The 17,748-nt window shown below is 45.3% G+C and overlaps 1 protein-coding gene across 4 annotated transcripts in view; it reads left to right on the top strand.

Annotated features, from left to right (window-relative positions):
- The window catches only part of ASXL2 (ASXL transcriptional regulator 2), a 54,958-nt gene that overhangs the window by 23,647 nt on the left and 13,563 nt on the right, over positions 1–17,748 (top strand). For all 4 annotated transcript variants that reach the window (XM_042463396.1, XM_042463387.1, XM_042463405.1 and 1 more), the window contains one exon: positions 13,251–13,366. In XM_042463396.1, the coding sequence (XP_042319330.1) occupies positions 13,251–13,366 (116 nt within the window). The remainder of the gene's footprint in view (positions 1–13,250; positions 13,367–17,748) is intronic.

Below are 17,748 nucleotides of genomic sequence, written 5' to 3'. Positions count from 1 at the left end.
TCTGGATCTGCACAAGGGCTCTTCTGAAAATTTGGTGATTTCCCCCTTTTTCCATTTCTTATACATGTTCCGTTTCAAACTTAGCTCCGTTGAAAGGTCCTTAGTCATCCATCCTGGGTTCTTGAGACATCTCCCATTTTTCTTTCTCACTGGAACTGTTTGAAATTGTGCCTTCAGTATCTCCCTTTTGAGAAAGTCCCATCCGTCCTGAACTCCCTTCCCTTTTAGTATTCCTGACCACAGGATCACCCTCAATACTTCTCTAAGTACTGAAATCCGCTCTCTTAAAGTCTAGGATGCGTGTCTGACTATGCCTGGCTTCTCCTTTCCACTGTATTACAAACTCCAGGAGAACATGGTCACTTCCACCTAATGATCCCACCACTTGCACCCCATTAACCAAGTCATCCTTGTTGGTTAGGATCAGATCTAAAATAGCTGACCCCCTTGTTGCCTCTTCCACCTTTTGGACCATGAAATTGTCTTCCAGGCAAGTGAGGAATTTGCTAGGCCTTGAGGATTTTGCTGAGTTTGACTTCCAACAAATATCAGGGTAGTTGAAGTCGCCCATCACTACTACATCTCTCTTTTCTGAATCTATGGGTCATCTGTCCTAGAAAGGCATCATCCAATTCCTCCGTCTGACTTGGGGGTCTGTAGTAGACTCCCACCGTAACATCCTTCTTGTTTCCCTGCCCTTTGATTCTTATCCAGATGCTCTCCTCCTGGCTTCCATGATTGATGTCCTGGATCTCTTCACTGGTGTAAATATCTCTGACATATAGTGCTATTCCTCCTCCTTTCCTCTTTGGCCTCTGTAAGCATTTGGAAAGGAATGCCATCATTGCAAAATGTCAACATGGGTTTCTCAACAACAAATCATGCCAGACTAATTTTATCTCTCTTTTTTATAGATGGTAGATGGAGGGAATGCTGTGGAAGTAGCACAGTGGATTCAAGCATCCATGGATGACAAGCTTGTGTTGTCCACAATGGCAGCGCATGCACATGGTTGTGATGCCATTGGGGACAACAGAGGCGGCTGCGTGCATACACCACAATTGGGGACAACGGAAGCTGTCCCTAATGGTGGTGCAGCTACATGCATACACCGCCATTGGGGACAATGGGTCTTGACCATATGCAGATTTTGTTGTCTGCGGGGGGCGGCTCCAGAATGGATCCCCCACAGATACCAAGTTCCCACTGTATCTTGATTTCAGTAAGGCCTTTGACAAAGTTTGATAATATTCTTTAAAACAAACTTGTAAAATGTGGGTAGTTACAAGGTTTTATAATTGGTTGACCTACCAAACCCAAATGGTGCTCAACAATGGCTCATCTTTTAGAGTGTTTGTTTTTAATTGCTATGGGTGAGTATTTTGTATTGTTGGGATATGGGTTGTTATATTGTCTTTTGATGGAGATGTTGTAAACCGCTATGATCTGCAAGGAATAGTGGTATAGAAATAAAATTTCATTCATTCATTCATTCATTCATTCATTCATCTTCATCCTGGAGAGAAGTGACTAGTGGGGTGCCACAGGTTTTGCACCTGGGCGTAATTTGCTATTCACCATCTTTATCACTGACTTTGCAAATGGAATAGAAGACACATTTATCAAATTTGCAGATTACACTAAATTAGGAGGAGTAGCTAATACCCCAGAGGACAGGATCAGAATTCAAAAAGCTGGGCCAAAAAAAGAAAAAAGAAAGAAAAAGAATTTCAACAGGGAGAAATGCAGGATACTACATCTGGACAGTAAAAATGAAATGCGATGCTGCATCAGTAGGAGTGTAGAAACTAGATCAAGGGAAGTAATGGTACCCTTCTGCTCTGCTCTGATCAGACATTGGCTGGAATAGTATGTCCAGCTTCACAGTTCAAAAAGAGTGTGGGCAAACTGGACGGTGTCCAGAGGTGCATGACCAAAATGGTGAAAGATATGGAAACTATGAAGCGCTATGAGGAACGTCTTTGGGAGCTGCTTTAACATGAAGAAGAGAAAGGGGGACATGAGAGCCCTTTTTAGAAATATTGTCATGTTGAGGAGGGAGCCAGCTTGTTTTCTGCTGCTCCAGAGAACAGGACACAGTGGAGCAATGGATGCAAGCTCCTGGAAAAGAGATTCCACCTCAACATTAGGAAGAATTTTCTGACAGTGAGGGCTGTTTGACAGTGGAACAAACTCCCTCAGTGGAGAGTGATGGAGTCTCCTTCTTTGGAGGCTATATTTAAAGAGAGGCTGGATGGCCATCTGCCCTAGGGAGGGCATGGATTGTGTCTTCCTGTATGGCAGAAGGCAGTTGGACTGGATGGCCTTAAGGTCTTTTCCAGTTCTAGGATTCTATATTTCTATATATATTCAATACCTGAGAATTCCAGCAACACATACTGCAGCCTCCATCATAGAATTATAGAATCATAGAGTTGGAAGAAACCCCAAGGGCCATTTGGTCCAACCCTTTCTGCCATGCAGGAACTCACAATCAAAGCATCCCTGACAGATGGCCATCCAGTCTCTATTTAAAAACCTCAAAGAAGGAGACTCCACCGCTCTCCAAGAGAGTGTCTTTCACTGTCGAACAGCTCTTACTGTCAAAAGGTTCTTCTTAAAGTTTAGGTGAAATCTCTTTTCCTGTAGCAAGTAGCAATGTTTGCTCTGTCTGGAGGAGGCCACAGAGAAATGGGAATGGTTTCAGAAGAGTGTAACAAAGATGATCAGGGCTGCGAAGAGATGCAGAGAAGGCTATGAAGGAACTGGTGAAGAGAAGAAAACACGGGACTTGAGAACACTCTAAAAAGTGCTGCAGAGCTTACCCCATTGCAAAGGGCTTCATTGGATCCTCCTGGCTGAAAGGTTACAGTAAAGTAGAAGTGGTTGACTGCTGGGAGAAATGTCTTGGCCCTGAGAGGACTTAAATAATCCTCTTTGAGTGGAAGCAGTTGGACGTGCCATGCTTGGGTCACAGTGAATCCCACATCTCCCCTTGCTGAGTGAAACTCATTCCACATTCCCCCTTTTGGGCAGAGGGAGGGCAAGGAATTTGCCTCCCACAGATACCATTGAATGGCTTCCAGTGCTGCTTATGGTTCAAAAGTATTAAAAAGAAAACATTTTAGCTGCCAGAGGGTAAGGAGGATGTGGGAAGAGCAGAGGGAAAGCAGCCAGCAACAACGTCCAAAGAGCTTTAAAGGTCATGAAAGCCAAATACATGAAGAAATTGTGTGCTTTTTGCACCAAAAAAGGAGAAGGATGGCAAAGCCCAGCAAGACCTTCCAGGCCTCTTAAGGGATGGATCTGCCCCAGTAAAGCCATTGTGGGTGGATTGTGATAGAGAGGAGGACCCCTTTCCCCTGAAGCCAGGGAGTAGTCCTTAAATTGCAGATGACAAAGCAAAAGAATCCAGGATATATTTTCCAAAGGATATCATATCCAAAATAATGTTCAAAGCAATCTACTGTATATGCAACACAGAAAATCTGTATATGCAGCAGAAATACCAGTGAAATCCATGCCAACCTGTTTGCCTCAAAAGATGGGTGCCATCTCAGTCTGGCATCTTCACAGTACAAACAGCAACACACCTTGATCCATCTAGCATAGGAAGGAAAGCCCAAACATTGGTAGAGTCTCTCTTTCCTACAGGAGCGGCCCATGGGTTTTTCAGTGTTTGGTGGAGAGTTTTGCGCAGCTGCTCTCTCCTGGGGATTAATACTGACTTCAGTATCTCTTGTGGCCGTCAGAAGAGCTCCATGTGGCTTCCTGCTGGTTTCCAGGCGGCAGGTGTCCATTCAGCTGAGCGAGGGTTTCTAGGGTGCTCCCTCTTCTGGCGCAGGCATGGATGTTGATGGCTCTCATCAGGACTTGGGGGGTCAGGGGGCTGAACAGCAGGCAATGTGGCTTCTCACAGCCTCCACACAGGATCCAAGGAACTTTCTGGAACTGATCCCTGAAACCTGCCAGGCTCTTTCGCATGTTCTCCAACGTGAAGGGAGGAAGTGTATACAGTCAGCCCTCCATATCCACAGACTCTTCATTGACAGATTCAAACATTCACAGCTTGAAAATATTTTAAGAATACAGTTAGCCTTTCATTTGTGCGGACTTTGGATCCGCATCCCTAGCTTACTTGCGAGGGGCACATGGAAGGACTTAAAATGGGACGTGCATCCATGGGTGTCCATGGGGCCACACTGCCATTAAGCCAATAGGGCTTGAATATCGGCAGATTTCCATTTTTGCAGGGGGTCTGGAACAGATCCCCTGCGAAAATGGGTGACTGTATATAAATTCCAGTGGAATGAAACATGGAAGATGCTCCATTGGAGAGTGATGGAGTCTCCTTCTTTGGAGATTTTTAAAGAGAGGCTAGATGGCCATCTATCAGGGATGCTTTGATTGAGAGTTCCTGCATGGCAGAATGGGGTTGGACTGGATCAGGGCCCTTGGGATCTCTTCCCACTCTATGATTCTACAAACCTTGATTTTTGCCATTTTATTTAAGGGACACCATTTCATTACACTACTATATTTAATGGGGCTTGAGCAGCCACAGATTTTGGTATGTGAGGAGCCCTGGAACCAAACCCCAGATGCAAGCTACAGGATAAGAGATTCTACCTCGACATTAGGAGGAACTTCTTGAGAGTAAGGGCTGTTCGACAGAGGAACACACTCCTTCCTCAGAGTGTAGTGGAGTCTCCTTCCCTGGAGGTCTTTAAACAGAGGCTGTCTGTCGGGGATGCTTTGATTGAGATTTCCTGCATGGCAGAAGGGGTTGGACTGGATCAGGGCCCTTGTGGTCTCTTCTAACTCTACGATTCTATGGTAACTGAGGATCAGTGTCCTCCAAACAAGATGAGGCATGGCGTAGTCTCTACCAGCCTATTGTGAACTTGTACTACAGAAGTGAAACCAAGTTTGGGTCCATGTAAGGAGATAAAGTCTGGTCATGATAGCAAACATTAGGCCAGAAAAGTGAAAACCCATTTGAATAAATTTTTTAAAAACTAATTATTTTAAGGATTCTCTTAAGCAAGCCGTTCTTTGTCCTGTGAGTCTGTTGTCTGCAGCTGTTATCTGCCCAGGCCAAGATGTTCCGGGAACAACTCAGAGTGTCCTGGCCCTGGAGCTGCCCTGACCTCCTCTTGTAATAGTGCCGCTATATTCTGCTTTAGTCAGGCCCCACCTGGAATACTGTGTCCAGTTCTGGGCATCACAATTCACAAAGGATGTTGAGAAGCTGGAGGAAGGACTTAGGGAGCTGGGGATGTTTACCTGGAGAAGAGAAGGTTAAGAGGTGATATGAGAGCCCTGTTTAAATATTTGAAGGGATGTCATATTGAGGAGGGAGCAAGCTTCTTTTCTGCCGCTCCAGAGAATAGGACCCAGAGCAATGGGTTCAAACTACAGGAAAAGAGATTCCACCTCACCATTTCTGACAGTAAGGACTGTTCGACAGTGGAACACTTTCCCTTGGAGTGTAGTGGAGTCTCCTTCTTTGGAGGTCTTTAAACAGAGGCTGGATGGCCATTTGTCAGGAATGCTTTGATTGTGAGTTCCAGAATAGCAGAATAGGGTTGGACTAGATGGCCCTTGAGGCCTATTCTAACTCTATGGTTCTATGATTCTATGACTTGCTGCCACTGCCTCCGCCATATTAGGTGGCACAGTGGAATGCATTTAAACAGCTGCCTGGCATCGCAACAGAGGGCCTTATATTTTCTGGGGAGATTGGGAGCAACTAGTGAGTTTATTTAATCTGTTATAAAAGAGTTGTATCCCAGGTGTAGTGCTGAATGGGCCAGATGTTGTCTGGGCTGTTTGCACCAGACTTGGGGATTGGGCTCTTTTCTGTCCCAACTTTCCGCTGAGGAGACCATGGGAGAAAAGACATTTTATTTGGCCCATGCAGAAAGGTCCTTAGTCTTCAGGTCTTCAAGCTGAATTAGATGCTGTTGGTTTTACACATGGCCTGAAAACTCAGCATGTTGGGGCATGTGACTCAGATATGGATGTAGCAGAGGAGGGAAGACTATTTTCCTGTTGGTCCAAAGCACTGAGGAGGAGGAGGAGGAGGAGGATGTGGTAATGGGACATGCTGAGGTCAGGCACTGCCCAAGTGAACTGGTGCCCACCCTGGGGAGGAAATTCAGGACCTCCAGATCCTCCAAGACTCACTCTGGGAAGCTGCGCAAAGGGATCTTGTAGTGCCTTTGGGACCAACTGAGAGAGAATTTGGTAGCATAAGCTTTCCTAGACGCCTTCCTCTGATGCATGGAGTGAAGTGCCTAAGGACAGACATTGATACTTACGAATGAACAGGATGTGTATGTGTGCATAGCAATAGAAAGGCAAAATGCGGGTATGGTGATGTGACAGGTTCAGCTTTTGGGAGGACAAAGGCAGGAGGAAAGCTCTTGCCTAAAGCCAAGATAAGCAGGTAACCATCTGAATGGTGGATGGAGTTCTTAAAATGCAGTGGGACACTGGCTGGGAACCAGAAAGGAGATGTGATACTGGGCCAGAGAGCCCTGCTGAGGCTGGGGGGTTCGCTAGTGGTTCCCCCCCCAAAAAAAATATTTATTTAAGTGTTACATATAAAGAAGCAAGCCACAGATAACATAAAACAAACAAACATTAAGTACCCCTAACACCATCCCCTTAGACAAACATATATTTACCTAGGATACTTGATATCTTTTTCTTTCTAGTTCTACTTCCTTTACATTTGGATAGTACAGCATGTTGTAAACTAATTGTTTACTCCTGATATATTATCCTAAACATAAGTGTTCTCATGGTAGCCTTTAGATTTCCCAGCAGAGAAGGGGGCCGGTCATCCTGACGTTGGGTAACTCTGCCTGCGAAGGCTCCTGTAGGCAGGACAAAAAATTAAATAACAAAGGCCAGGGGCGGAGTGACCCCTAGGAATCCTCAGTCTGCTTCCTGCCTTGCTCCAAGTAGGACGCTTCCAAATTTTCCAGACTAGCTCCCCCAGACTTGCCTGGCTTGATCCCTTCTTTCTCCTTTTTTCTTCCTCCATTCCTCTTCCAAAAACAAAAACAACAAAAACCTCTCTTCCTTTCCTTTCTCCTCCTTCTCCTTCCCCCCTCCTCCATGGCGAGCGGGGAAGAGGCCAGAGCACAGGGCGAGCATCACCACCACATAGGAAAAAATTTCCCTCTGGTTTCCCACATTTCCAGCACTTAATGTTACCAGTTTTATAAATGGGATGGATTTTTGGGGGGGGTTAAGTACCAGCTGTACATTGTCTATTGTAATAGGTTTTTTTATGTCCTGTGTCCATCTCACCATGTTATGTTTGACAGCTTCATTTTCTAGGTCTCTTTCTTTTAGTAGTTTATAGTACTTTGATATATGTTTCCCTTGTTTATCCATCACAGTTTTGTCTATTTCATTGTTGTCTACAGTCAACTCAGGAGTTTCATTGTCTACCTTGAAATGGCTTTTTAGTTCGTTATATGAAAACCAGTCTTTCACCTTTCCTTTCTCGTTGAGTTCTTCTATTGTTTTCATAGTATATTTTCCATCAGTCTCCACATCTTAGCCATTGTATACCTTTATTCTTTGTTCTACTGTAGTAAGCTTCTTGTAATGACACACATGGCGGGATGTTATTATAAAACTGATGTTTCATTTTGTAACATACCTTTAGTAGTGACCTTCTTATAACATGATGGTTAAAGATGTTGTTATCTTTAGGTTTTATATACCACATATATGTGTGTATACCAAGGTTTAAATTGGAACTTTTGATATTTGCTAGGTTATCGTTATTCAATCTAAACCATTCAATTCTAGCCATTTAAGACAAGGAGCATGATAGTACAACTTAAAGTTTGGGAGATTACACCCCCTCTTTAATTTCCCCCCAGTTAGAAGTTTCCATTTAAGCCTTGCCTTTTTACCCTCCCATAAAAAACTGGTCAGGTCTCTCTGCTGTATATCAAAAAAAATAATTCATTAGAAATAATTGGGATATTGGAAAACAAATATATCATTCTGGGTAGAATGTTCATTTTAATTATAGCAACCCTCCCTAAAAAGGACAAGTTGTATTTGGACCATTTTACTCGGTCTTTTTAAATTTCTGGCCATAATATAACATAATTATTTTGGAATAGTTTGATGTTTCTTTTAGTAAAATAAATTCCCAAATATTTGACTTTAGCTTCAATACGGAAGGAACTCCGACAGTTCCTTAAGTTCTTTTTCTTCATTCTTTAGAAGGTTTTTTTGTGAGAACCGTTGTTTTCCCTGAGTTAATTTTAAATCCAGCTAGAAGACCAAATTCGTCTCAAATCAACAACTTGATACTCTTACTTGGCTCATCTAGAAAAACGATTATATCGTCTGCCAAGATTTTTAATTTGTATTCTATTTCTTTAGCTTTGACCCCTCTAATTCTGTCCTCCCCCCTTATCTTATTAACCAAAACTCTAAGCACTAGAATAAGCAATAAGGGGGACAGAGAGCATCCTTGTCTTGTACTCCTTCTAATCCTGAAACCCTTAGATTTTTCGTCATTGATTAGTAAATATGCTTTTTGTTCATTGTATATCATTTTTATCCACCTTATAAAGCTCTCTCCCATATTAGCCCTTTTAATAACTTCAAATGTTAACTAGTGTTGTAAATATGTGTAGTGTGCCAGGAAAGCTTTGTTTCTGTTCATCCAACTGTCGATGGACTGGAGTTTCTGTCTATGAGATGCCTCTGAGTCGTGTAGCGATGCAGGTCACCAAGGGAAAGGTACCCTCCGCATCCTTGAGGGACAGAGCCTGAGCCCAGACTTTTAGCCCTGAACCAGACTCTTGGAGCCATTAACTTCTAGATTGGCAGGATGGCTAGTGCTAGCCAAAGACTGCACTCCTGGGAGGACAGGGTTTTTTTAACCTATCCGGTTGGATGCCAGAGTACAAAGTTTGTCCGCAAAACTGAGAATAATGTTGGCAATCCAACATGCAAAAGTGGGGGATACTGCGGAGTACAGAGAGCAAACAGGTGTGGACCTCTCTCTCATTGTCATGCCGGCATTTAATGGCAAAGCTCTGCAGGAATTTGGAATAATAATAATAATATATATAATAATTATCGGCCTGTTTCGCTGCTACCTTTCTTGGGGAAGGTGATCGAGAGGGCGGTTGCGATCCAGCTTCAGGCGGTCTTGGATGAAACGGATTATCTGGACCCATTTCAAACTGGCTTCCGGGCGGGTCACGGGGTTGAGACGGCCATGGTCGCCTTGGTCGATGATCTCCGTCTGGGCATCGACAGGGGAAGCGTGTCCCTGTTGGTGCTCTTGGACATCTCAGCGGCTTTCGATACCATAGACCATGGTATCCTTCTGGGGCGCCTGGCTGAGGTGGGAATTGGGGGCACTGCGCTCCAGTGGTTCCGTTCCTACCTCTCTGGGAGGTCCCAGATGGTGCAGCTGGGGGACGTGTGCTCCAGCGAGCGGGCCCTTAAAACTGGGGTCCCTCAAGGAGCCATTCTGTCCCCCATGCTATTTAACATTTACATGAAACCGCTGGGAGAGATCATCCGGAGACATGGGGCGCGGGGTTATCAGTACGCTGATGACACCCAAATCATTTTCTCTATGTCTCCGACTGATGCAGTGACTGGGGATGGCGTCTCTCCTCTCGTGGCCTGTCTGGAGTCAGTAATGGGCTGGATGAGGGAAAACCGACTCAAACTTAATCCAGAGAAAACGGAGGTACTAGTGATAGGTCCCCCTGGTCCAGGAATGGCGGTGGTTCCACCTGTCCTGAATGGGGTCACGCTCCCCGTGAAGGACTCCGTGCGCAGTCTGGGGGTGCTTCTTGACTCGTCCCTTCACCTGACTGCTCAGGTGAATGCGACGGTCAAGAGTACCTGTTATCAGCTTCGGCTGATTCGCCAGCTGCGCCCATACCTGGCCCAGAGGGACCTAGAAACTGTTGTACATGCTCTGGTAACTTCGAGACTGGATTTCTGCAATGTACTCTACATGGGGCAACCCTTATACCAAACTCGGAAGCTCCAAGTAGTGCAGAACATGGCAGCACGGCTGGTCACTGGTGCTCCCAGGACCAGCCATATAACACCTGTGCTTAAAGATCTCCATTGGCTGCCTATTCGCTTCCGAGCTCAATATAAGGCGTTGGTTATTACCTATAAAGCCCTAAATGGCTTGGGCCCAGGATTCCTGAAGGACCGTCTCTCCCCGTACATTCCGCCTCGCACCCTCAGAACATCTGGGCAGCAACTCCTGAAGGTGCCTGGGGCAAGGTTGGCCGTTACGGCCAGAAGATCCTTTTCCACAGCTGCCCCAGCCCTTTGGAACACGCTGCCCATAGAGCTCCGCTCATCTACCACCCTGGCCCAATTTAGGAAGGGACTTAAAACCTTCCTATTTAATCAGGCATTCCCCGACTAAACATCCTGCGGGCCTCCCTCCTCTCTCGTGGCCGTGAGGTTGGGCTAATGGGGTCTTTTATTGTTTTTATGGACTGTTGTTGTTTTAATCTGTTTTTAATTTGTATATTGTTGCACTTTGGTGCACTCTGTAAGCCGCCCTGATCTATTTGGAAGGGCGGGGTATAAATAAAATTTTTATTTATTATTATTATTTATAATAACCAGATGGACAACATCTAACACCACTGCTTTAGGGGGTCCTTTATACTTTTATATTTCCTCTTTCTTTCATTGTGGGACTTAATGGTGTGTGAAAGATGGACACAAAGGAGGAAAAGTATCACTTTAAAAAAAAAGGACCAGGGAGAACAAATTGGCACAATTAGTACATTTTTGTACTGGTTATCAGTGCACTTACTGTATATATTCATGTATAAGTCTAGAAATTTAGGTCAAAAAATTGACCCAAAAAGCCTGAGTCAACTTATCCATGGGTCAATGTAAGTACTGTATCTCAACTCTTATTTCAAAGAAGGAACCATCCCCTGATGAAAGGCAAGAGTATAATCTGTCCTGGAATCACCAGTCCCCTTTACTCTCTCATCCACCCAGCCTTAAGAGTAAACACAAAGAGTTATGTCTGCTGGAATTGTGTAAGTTCTTTGATATTGTTTTGCTTTGCTTCATCCTTTAGATCCTTTGCTGCATGCCCCTAAGTTTTACCCTTGACTTATCCATGAGTCATAGCAAAATCCATACTTTTGGGCCCAAAACTTGCCCTTGACTTATACATGATGTCGACTTATAGTCAAGTATGTACAGTAAGCACTCCCTAAGTGGTTTACAATGTGTAAGCCAATTCCACCAACAATTTTAGCAACCTATCGAATGATGCCAGAGTGAGTCAACCTTGGGGCCCCGCAGGATTGAATTGAATAGCAATAGCAAGTACATTTCTATGCTGCTTATCAGTGCACTTAAGCACTCCCTAAGCAGTTTACATTGTGTAAGCCAACTGCCCCAAACAAGCTGGGGATCCATTTTAGTGACCTATGGAAGGATGCCAGGCTGAGTGGACACGGGAGCCCTGGCTGGGATTGAACTCACAACCTGTGGCTGCAGGACTGGCATTTAACCACTGCACCACCAGGAAATTTGTGATTATTGTCTACTATCCTGGTAATAGGTTTTGACAGGTTAAATGGAATGTGCTGCTGCCTCAGATTGTGGTGGAGTCTTCTTTGGAGGTTTTTAAGCAGAGGATGGACAGCTTTGATGGTGTATTCTTGCATGGCAGAAGGGAGTTGGACTGGATGACCCTTGAGATCTTTCCCAACTCTATAGAGCTTCAAGGCCCCGGGCCTCCTTTCGCTTCTTACTTTGTCTTTCACTTGAACCAACACCTCTGTAAAAACAGAAGATGCCTTCAAATGAATGGTGGTTAACACCTCTTCAACTAGATAGTGGACTGTCCTTTGTAACAAGGATAGGTGCCCATCCAAGGTGTCCTGTGTGGGCAAGGGGATGCCTCAGTCTCTGTGGTTGTTCTTGGTGTGCTGGGCTGTTTTGTGCCATCACAGACACTGGCTTCTCTCCATAGTGGGCATGTCAGATTGTTTGTCTCTCCAGATAGGAAAGGAGAATACATCCATCTCTCTTCAAGTCTCTTGCAGCACAAGACACCCAAAAGTCTGTCAGCACTTCATGGTCCAAGTACAAAAGTGGGTCAGAAAGAGGAAAAGGTAAAGCTAGGCAGATACCTAAGATCCAGCTCCACTACATCCCACCTCTCACTCCTGAAATTCATGTTTACTTTTAAAAGCTCAAAATGCCCCCTGCCCTCTCTAAAGGTCTCTTGGGGGGAGGGGGGGACGACGACAAGATACAGATTTTTGTAAACAAAACCATGTAACTAAACTGTACAATCAGAAACAATGATTAGGATAATATAATACAATTTGTTGTTGTTTGCCCTTAATTCATTTCCAAGTTATGGTGACCCTAAGGTAAACCTATCACACAGTTTTCATAACAAGATTTGTTCAGAAGGGGTGGGGTGCCTTTGCCTTCCTCTCAGGCTGAGAGAATGTAACTTGCCCAAGATCACCCACTGGGTTTCCATGCTCAAATGGGGATTTGAACCCTCATCTCCAGAGTTCAGTGCTCAAACTACTAGGCCACGCTGGCCTTTTCTTTTTTAAAAATTGTTTCCTAAGAACCTGTTGGAATAAAGCAAAGTCTTTGTCTGCTGACAGAAGGACAACAAGGGAGGAAGGGAGGTCCAGAGCCTGGGGTCAGCCCTGGAGAAGGCCCTGCCTCGTGTCCCTCGCCAGATTTGTGCCCAAAGATGGACGGTGAAACCTGAGAGAAGGGCTTCTCCAGATCCCCTCAGAGCCTGGGCAGATTCAGATGGGAAGAGCTAATCTTGTCAGATTGGCTGGACATAATTTGGACCTGACAGTTTCCCATATCCACCCTCAGAAAGGCCAGTCTTAAAATGGAGGATGATAAATGCCACTTGATGCTGGATGCCACTGAGCTGGATAAGGTAGCATTGGGCAGAGGGCACAGCCTACTTTCAGGTATTGCTGTTGCCACATAGAGGAAGATTCTCCCAGACAACACTTATTAATGGCAAGACCCTTTTCCCCAGGGAGCATGACTCCGTGTGTGTGTGTGTGGCTTTGCCTCGGTTTGTGGCCCTGGCAGCATGCAGCCCAGGACCTGGTTTCCCAGCCCTGCGTAAACAACGGTTTCACTGCTGGCCCAGCTCTGCTGATCTGTCTGCAGTCCTTTTTCTGTTCTTGCCCCTCCAGTGTCTACCAGGCTCTCTCAGGTTTCCTCCCCGCAGCCCGGCTGCCTGTCTCCTTCCATCCCACCAAGTAAAGGCATCTCCTCGTCTCAGAAGCACAGCAAAAAGGCACTGAAGCAGGTAAGTGGAACAGGTGTGTTGCCATGGTCAGCTGGCCTTTTCATTTGTGGCTTTTTCATTTAAATATTTAGATCCTGCTTTATAGCATAACTTCCCAGGATGGCTTACAACAAAATCAAACAATTTGGTATTTAATTAAAGAACAATTAAAACATTTTAAAAGTATGTTAAACAACTGAACAAAATAAAAGTTAAGAGTTGAAAACCGTGTATGTTTACCAGATCTTGTCTGATTTTGGAAGCTACTGTAAGCAGGGTAAGCCCTGGTTAGTACTTGGGCAGGAGAGTGTCAGTGAATCCCAGGTGCTGTAAGCTTTATTTCAGAGGCAGGAATTAGCAAAACCTCCTCTGAGGATTCCTTGCCTAAGAAAACCCTGTGAAATTTGGAAGTCACTATAAGTTGACATGTAACCTGGTGACTTGGACACACGCACACAAGTGTAGAGACCTGGATGAAATCACTTAAGACTTGAAGGCTTTAATAAAAAGCCAGGTTTTATCTTGGTACCAAAATTTAAATAGGAACAGTACGAATTGGGCTCCATGGGGGTGGTATTCCACCAACAAGGTGCCACATCAAAGATTATTCTCCCAGATTACATTAGTCCCTTTGTTGGAAGACAGAGGCAGGCCCTTCCTGAAGGCCTCAGTGTTTGGGCAGGTGTGAATAGGAGAGGCAGTCCTTCAGGTTTCAAGGCCTCAGTGCCAAAATTTAAGAGTTTAAGTGTTCCCACCAGCAGCTTAAATTTGGGCCTCAAGCACATCAGTAGCCAGCGTCATTCCATAATGACTGGTGTTATGTGGTGGTTATAACCTGGTCAGCAGGCCAGCTGCTACAGTACATTTTGCACTATTTTATTTTATTTGTTTTATCCTACCTTTCCCCCAGCATGGGATTCAAGGTTGTGTACAGTGATTTAAAAGCCCTAGCAGCAGCTTCTAGTCATCTTCAAGGGCAGTTTATGCCAAAGTTTATGCCAAAGACCGTATGTCTTTGTCACCGTGCCCATTCTGCCTTGTGCCTTGGTCCTACTGCTCTTTAACCATCACTATCTCTCCAAATATAGGATCTACTCCAAGATCTGTGCTTTAAATAATTCTTCATCTGTAGAATAAAATCCCTTGCCATATTCTCTGATGTTGGTGTCAGGGGCTGAGCATGTGGGCCCTGGAGATCTATCCCAATGAGGAACTGCTTAGGGAGATAGGCACATTGAGCTAGCAGATTTTAAAATTGGGAGGTGGATATGTGAGAGAAGACTCTCTCCCATATCTGCCGTCTGGTCCCATCTGTCTATGGGGATATCATAGAGTCATAGTTAGAAGAGACCGCAAGGGCCATCCAGTCCAACCACCTGCCATGCAAGAAATCCAAATCAAAGTATCCCCAACAGATGGCTGTCCAGTCTCTGTTTAAAGACCTCCAAAGAAGGAGACTCCACCACTCTCCATTGAGGGAGTGTGTTCCACTGTGGAAAAGCTCCTGTTTTCTGTTCCTCCTGATGCTTAGGTGGAATCACTTTTCCTGTAGCATGCATCCATTGTTCCGGGTCCTGTTCTCTGGAGCAGCAGAAAACAAACTTGCTCCATCCTCAATGTGACACCCCTTCAAATACTTAAACAGGGCTATCATATCACCTCTTAACCTTCTCTTCTCCAGGCTAAACATACCCAGCTCCCTAAATCTTTAATTCGGCATTGTTTCCAGACTATTCACCATTTTGGTCACCCTCCTCTGGACACACTCCAGCTTCTCAACATCCTTTTTGAATTGTGCCCAGAACTGGACAGAGTATTCCATGTAACTGGTTGACCGGCCGAACCCAAAGGGTGCTCAACAATGGCACCTTTTCATCCTGGAGAGGAGTGACCAGTGGGGTGTCCAGTGGGGCTCTGTCCTGGGCCCAGGGCTATTCAACATCTTTATCAGTGACCTGGATGAAGGAATAGAGGGCATACTTATCAAATTTGCAGATGACACCAAATTAGGAGGAATAGCTAATACCCCAGAGGAGAGGATCAAAATTCAAAATGACCTGAATAGACTTGAAAGCTGGGCCAAAGCTAACAAAATGAAATTCAACACGGAGAAATGTAAGGTACTGCACTTAGGGCAGAAAAATGAAATGCACAGATACAGGATTATGGGGGACACCTGGCTGAATGAGAGACTTCTACGTGTGAAAGGGATCTAGGAGTCCAAGTAGACCACAAGTTGAACATGAGTCAACAGTGCGATGTGGCAGCTAACAAGGCCAATGCAATTTTAGGCTGCATCAATAGAAGTATAGTGTCTAGATCAAGAGAAGTAATAGTGCCACTATATTCTGCTTTGGTCAGGCCCCACCTGGAATATTGTGTCCAGTTCTGGGCACCACAATTCAAAAAGGACATTGAGAAACTGGAGCGTGTCCAAAGGAGGGCGACTAAAATGGTGAAGGGTCTGGAAACCATGCCCTATGAGGAAAGACTTAGAGAGCTGGGGATTTTTAGCCTGGAGAAGAGAAGGTTAAGAGGTGATATGAAAGCCCTATTTAAATATTTGAAGGGGTGTCACATTGAGGAGGGAACAAGCTTGTTTTCTGCTGCTCCAGAGAACAGGATCCGCAACAATGGATCCAAGCTGCAGGAAAAGAGATTCCACCTCAACATTAGGAGGAACTTCCTGAGAGTAAGGGCTTTTCGATAGTGGAACACACTCCTTCCTCGGAGTGTAGTGGAGTCTCCTTCTTTGGAGGTCTTTAAGCAGAGGCTGAATGGCCATCTGTCGGGGATGCTTTGATTTGGAGTTCCTGCATGGCAAAAGGTGGTTGGACTGGATGGCCCTTGAGGTCTCTTCCAACTCTATGATTCTATGATTTTATGATTCTATGTAGAAGATGGACTGTTTTCTGCTGCTCCAGAGATTAGGACATGTCCCAATGGATTCAGATACCAAGGAAAGAGATTCCAGAACGTGATTGTCAGAGCGGTTCGGCAGTGGAATATAGGTTGCCTTGGAGGGCTGTGGACTCCCCATCTTTGTAGGTCTCATAAGGCTGTATGGCCACCTCTCAGGCCCCCATGTCCTGGGAATGCTTTAGTGGTGTGGATTCCTGCACAAATAGCCCTTGAAATCCCTTCCCAGTATCTGATCCTATTATGTCACGTTTCATGGACAATAGCGGATCTGATCAAACATAGCTTGTGCTAAAACATTGTCCCACCAATTTATTCCCACAGCTTCTCTGCTTTTAAGATTTGGAGCAGCTGTGAGGAGGCTGCAATCCAACCCTTGCACATGGCAGCCAGCCTCCTCCGGAGGGTCCCATGGGTCTGTTCATTTGTCAAAGTCAAGGCTGGGCAGCTGGGAGAGGATCTGCAGCCGCATTCGCTCCCTAGAAGATCTTGAAGGGCTGTGCCCCTCATTGTAGCCCCACTGCCAAAAGGATAAAACCAAACCATTGTTTGCCCCCAAAATGCCCTCTAGGAATCCAGGGCCCTAGATTTAGGCCAAGGAGAAGCCTTTTTTTAAAAGAAGAGAATGTGATTGAAAGTCACTTCTGGTTTACTTCCCATTCTTTTAATACAGTAATACTAATCCTCTCCTGGGCATAAAATGGCCAGCTAGAGGGCAAAATATGATCAAAATGGCCCTCTTGCCCTATAGAGGACATTTGAGAGCAAAAGTGTTTTGGGGGCCCCTGGGATTACACCAGAAACAGTCCTAGGGGCCACATGTGGCCCGCGCATCGCACTATGCCTACCTGATTCAGACACAATGCAGAATAACATTAACTTGGGTTTTCAAATGAAAGCGTTTTATAGAGTTTTTTGTGGGTTTTTCATGCTCTGTGGCCATGTTCTAGAAGAGTTTGTTCCTGATGTTTCGCCAGCATCTGTGGCTGGCATCTTCAGAGTTGTACAGAATGTTCTTGGTGTCTCCTCTTCCCGCAGCTGCTTTGCTGTTCCACCGGCTGCCTTGGGCCTTTCAGCCCAGAGCTGGGCACGTCCATCCTTCCTCTCTGGCCAGACAGATAGGGTCACTTTTTTGGCCTTTTCCTCTCAGCGTCTCTCTATCCACCAACTGCTGTCTGAAACCCATGTTGGCTGTTTTCCTGAGACAGTGCACGGGATCTGAATCCTGTGGGCCAAAGGGGAGAGATCAGAGGAAGGCTGGGAAAGGTGTCAATCTGCCTGTGGATGTCTCTCTGAGCTAGATTCCTCTTTGCGGGGGGAAACCCCAACCCTATTCTTTGGATTTAGGAGCTCCCAGCTAGATTACCTTCCTGCATCTTTTGCTGTGCCTATGAAAGGTTCTTAGAAACATGGCTGTTTCTAATGTGAAGTCAAAGGCTTTCATGGCCGGCATCCATAGCCGGCAACCCACAAAAAACATGGCT

Source organism: Sceloporus undulatus, chromosome 1 (genome assembly GCF_019175285.1).
Source record: "Sceloporus undulatus isolate JIND9_A2432 ecotype Alabama chromosome 1, SceUnd_v1.1, whole genome shotgun sequence".
Taxonomy (NCBI): domain Eukaryota; kingdom Metazoa; phylum Chordata; class Lepidosauria; order Squamata; family Phrynosomatidae; genus Sceloporus; species Sceloporus undulatus.
This window is presented reverse-complemented; position numbering and strand designations above follow the sequence as displayed.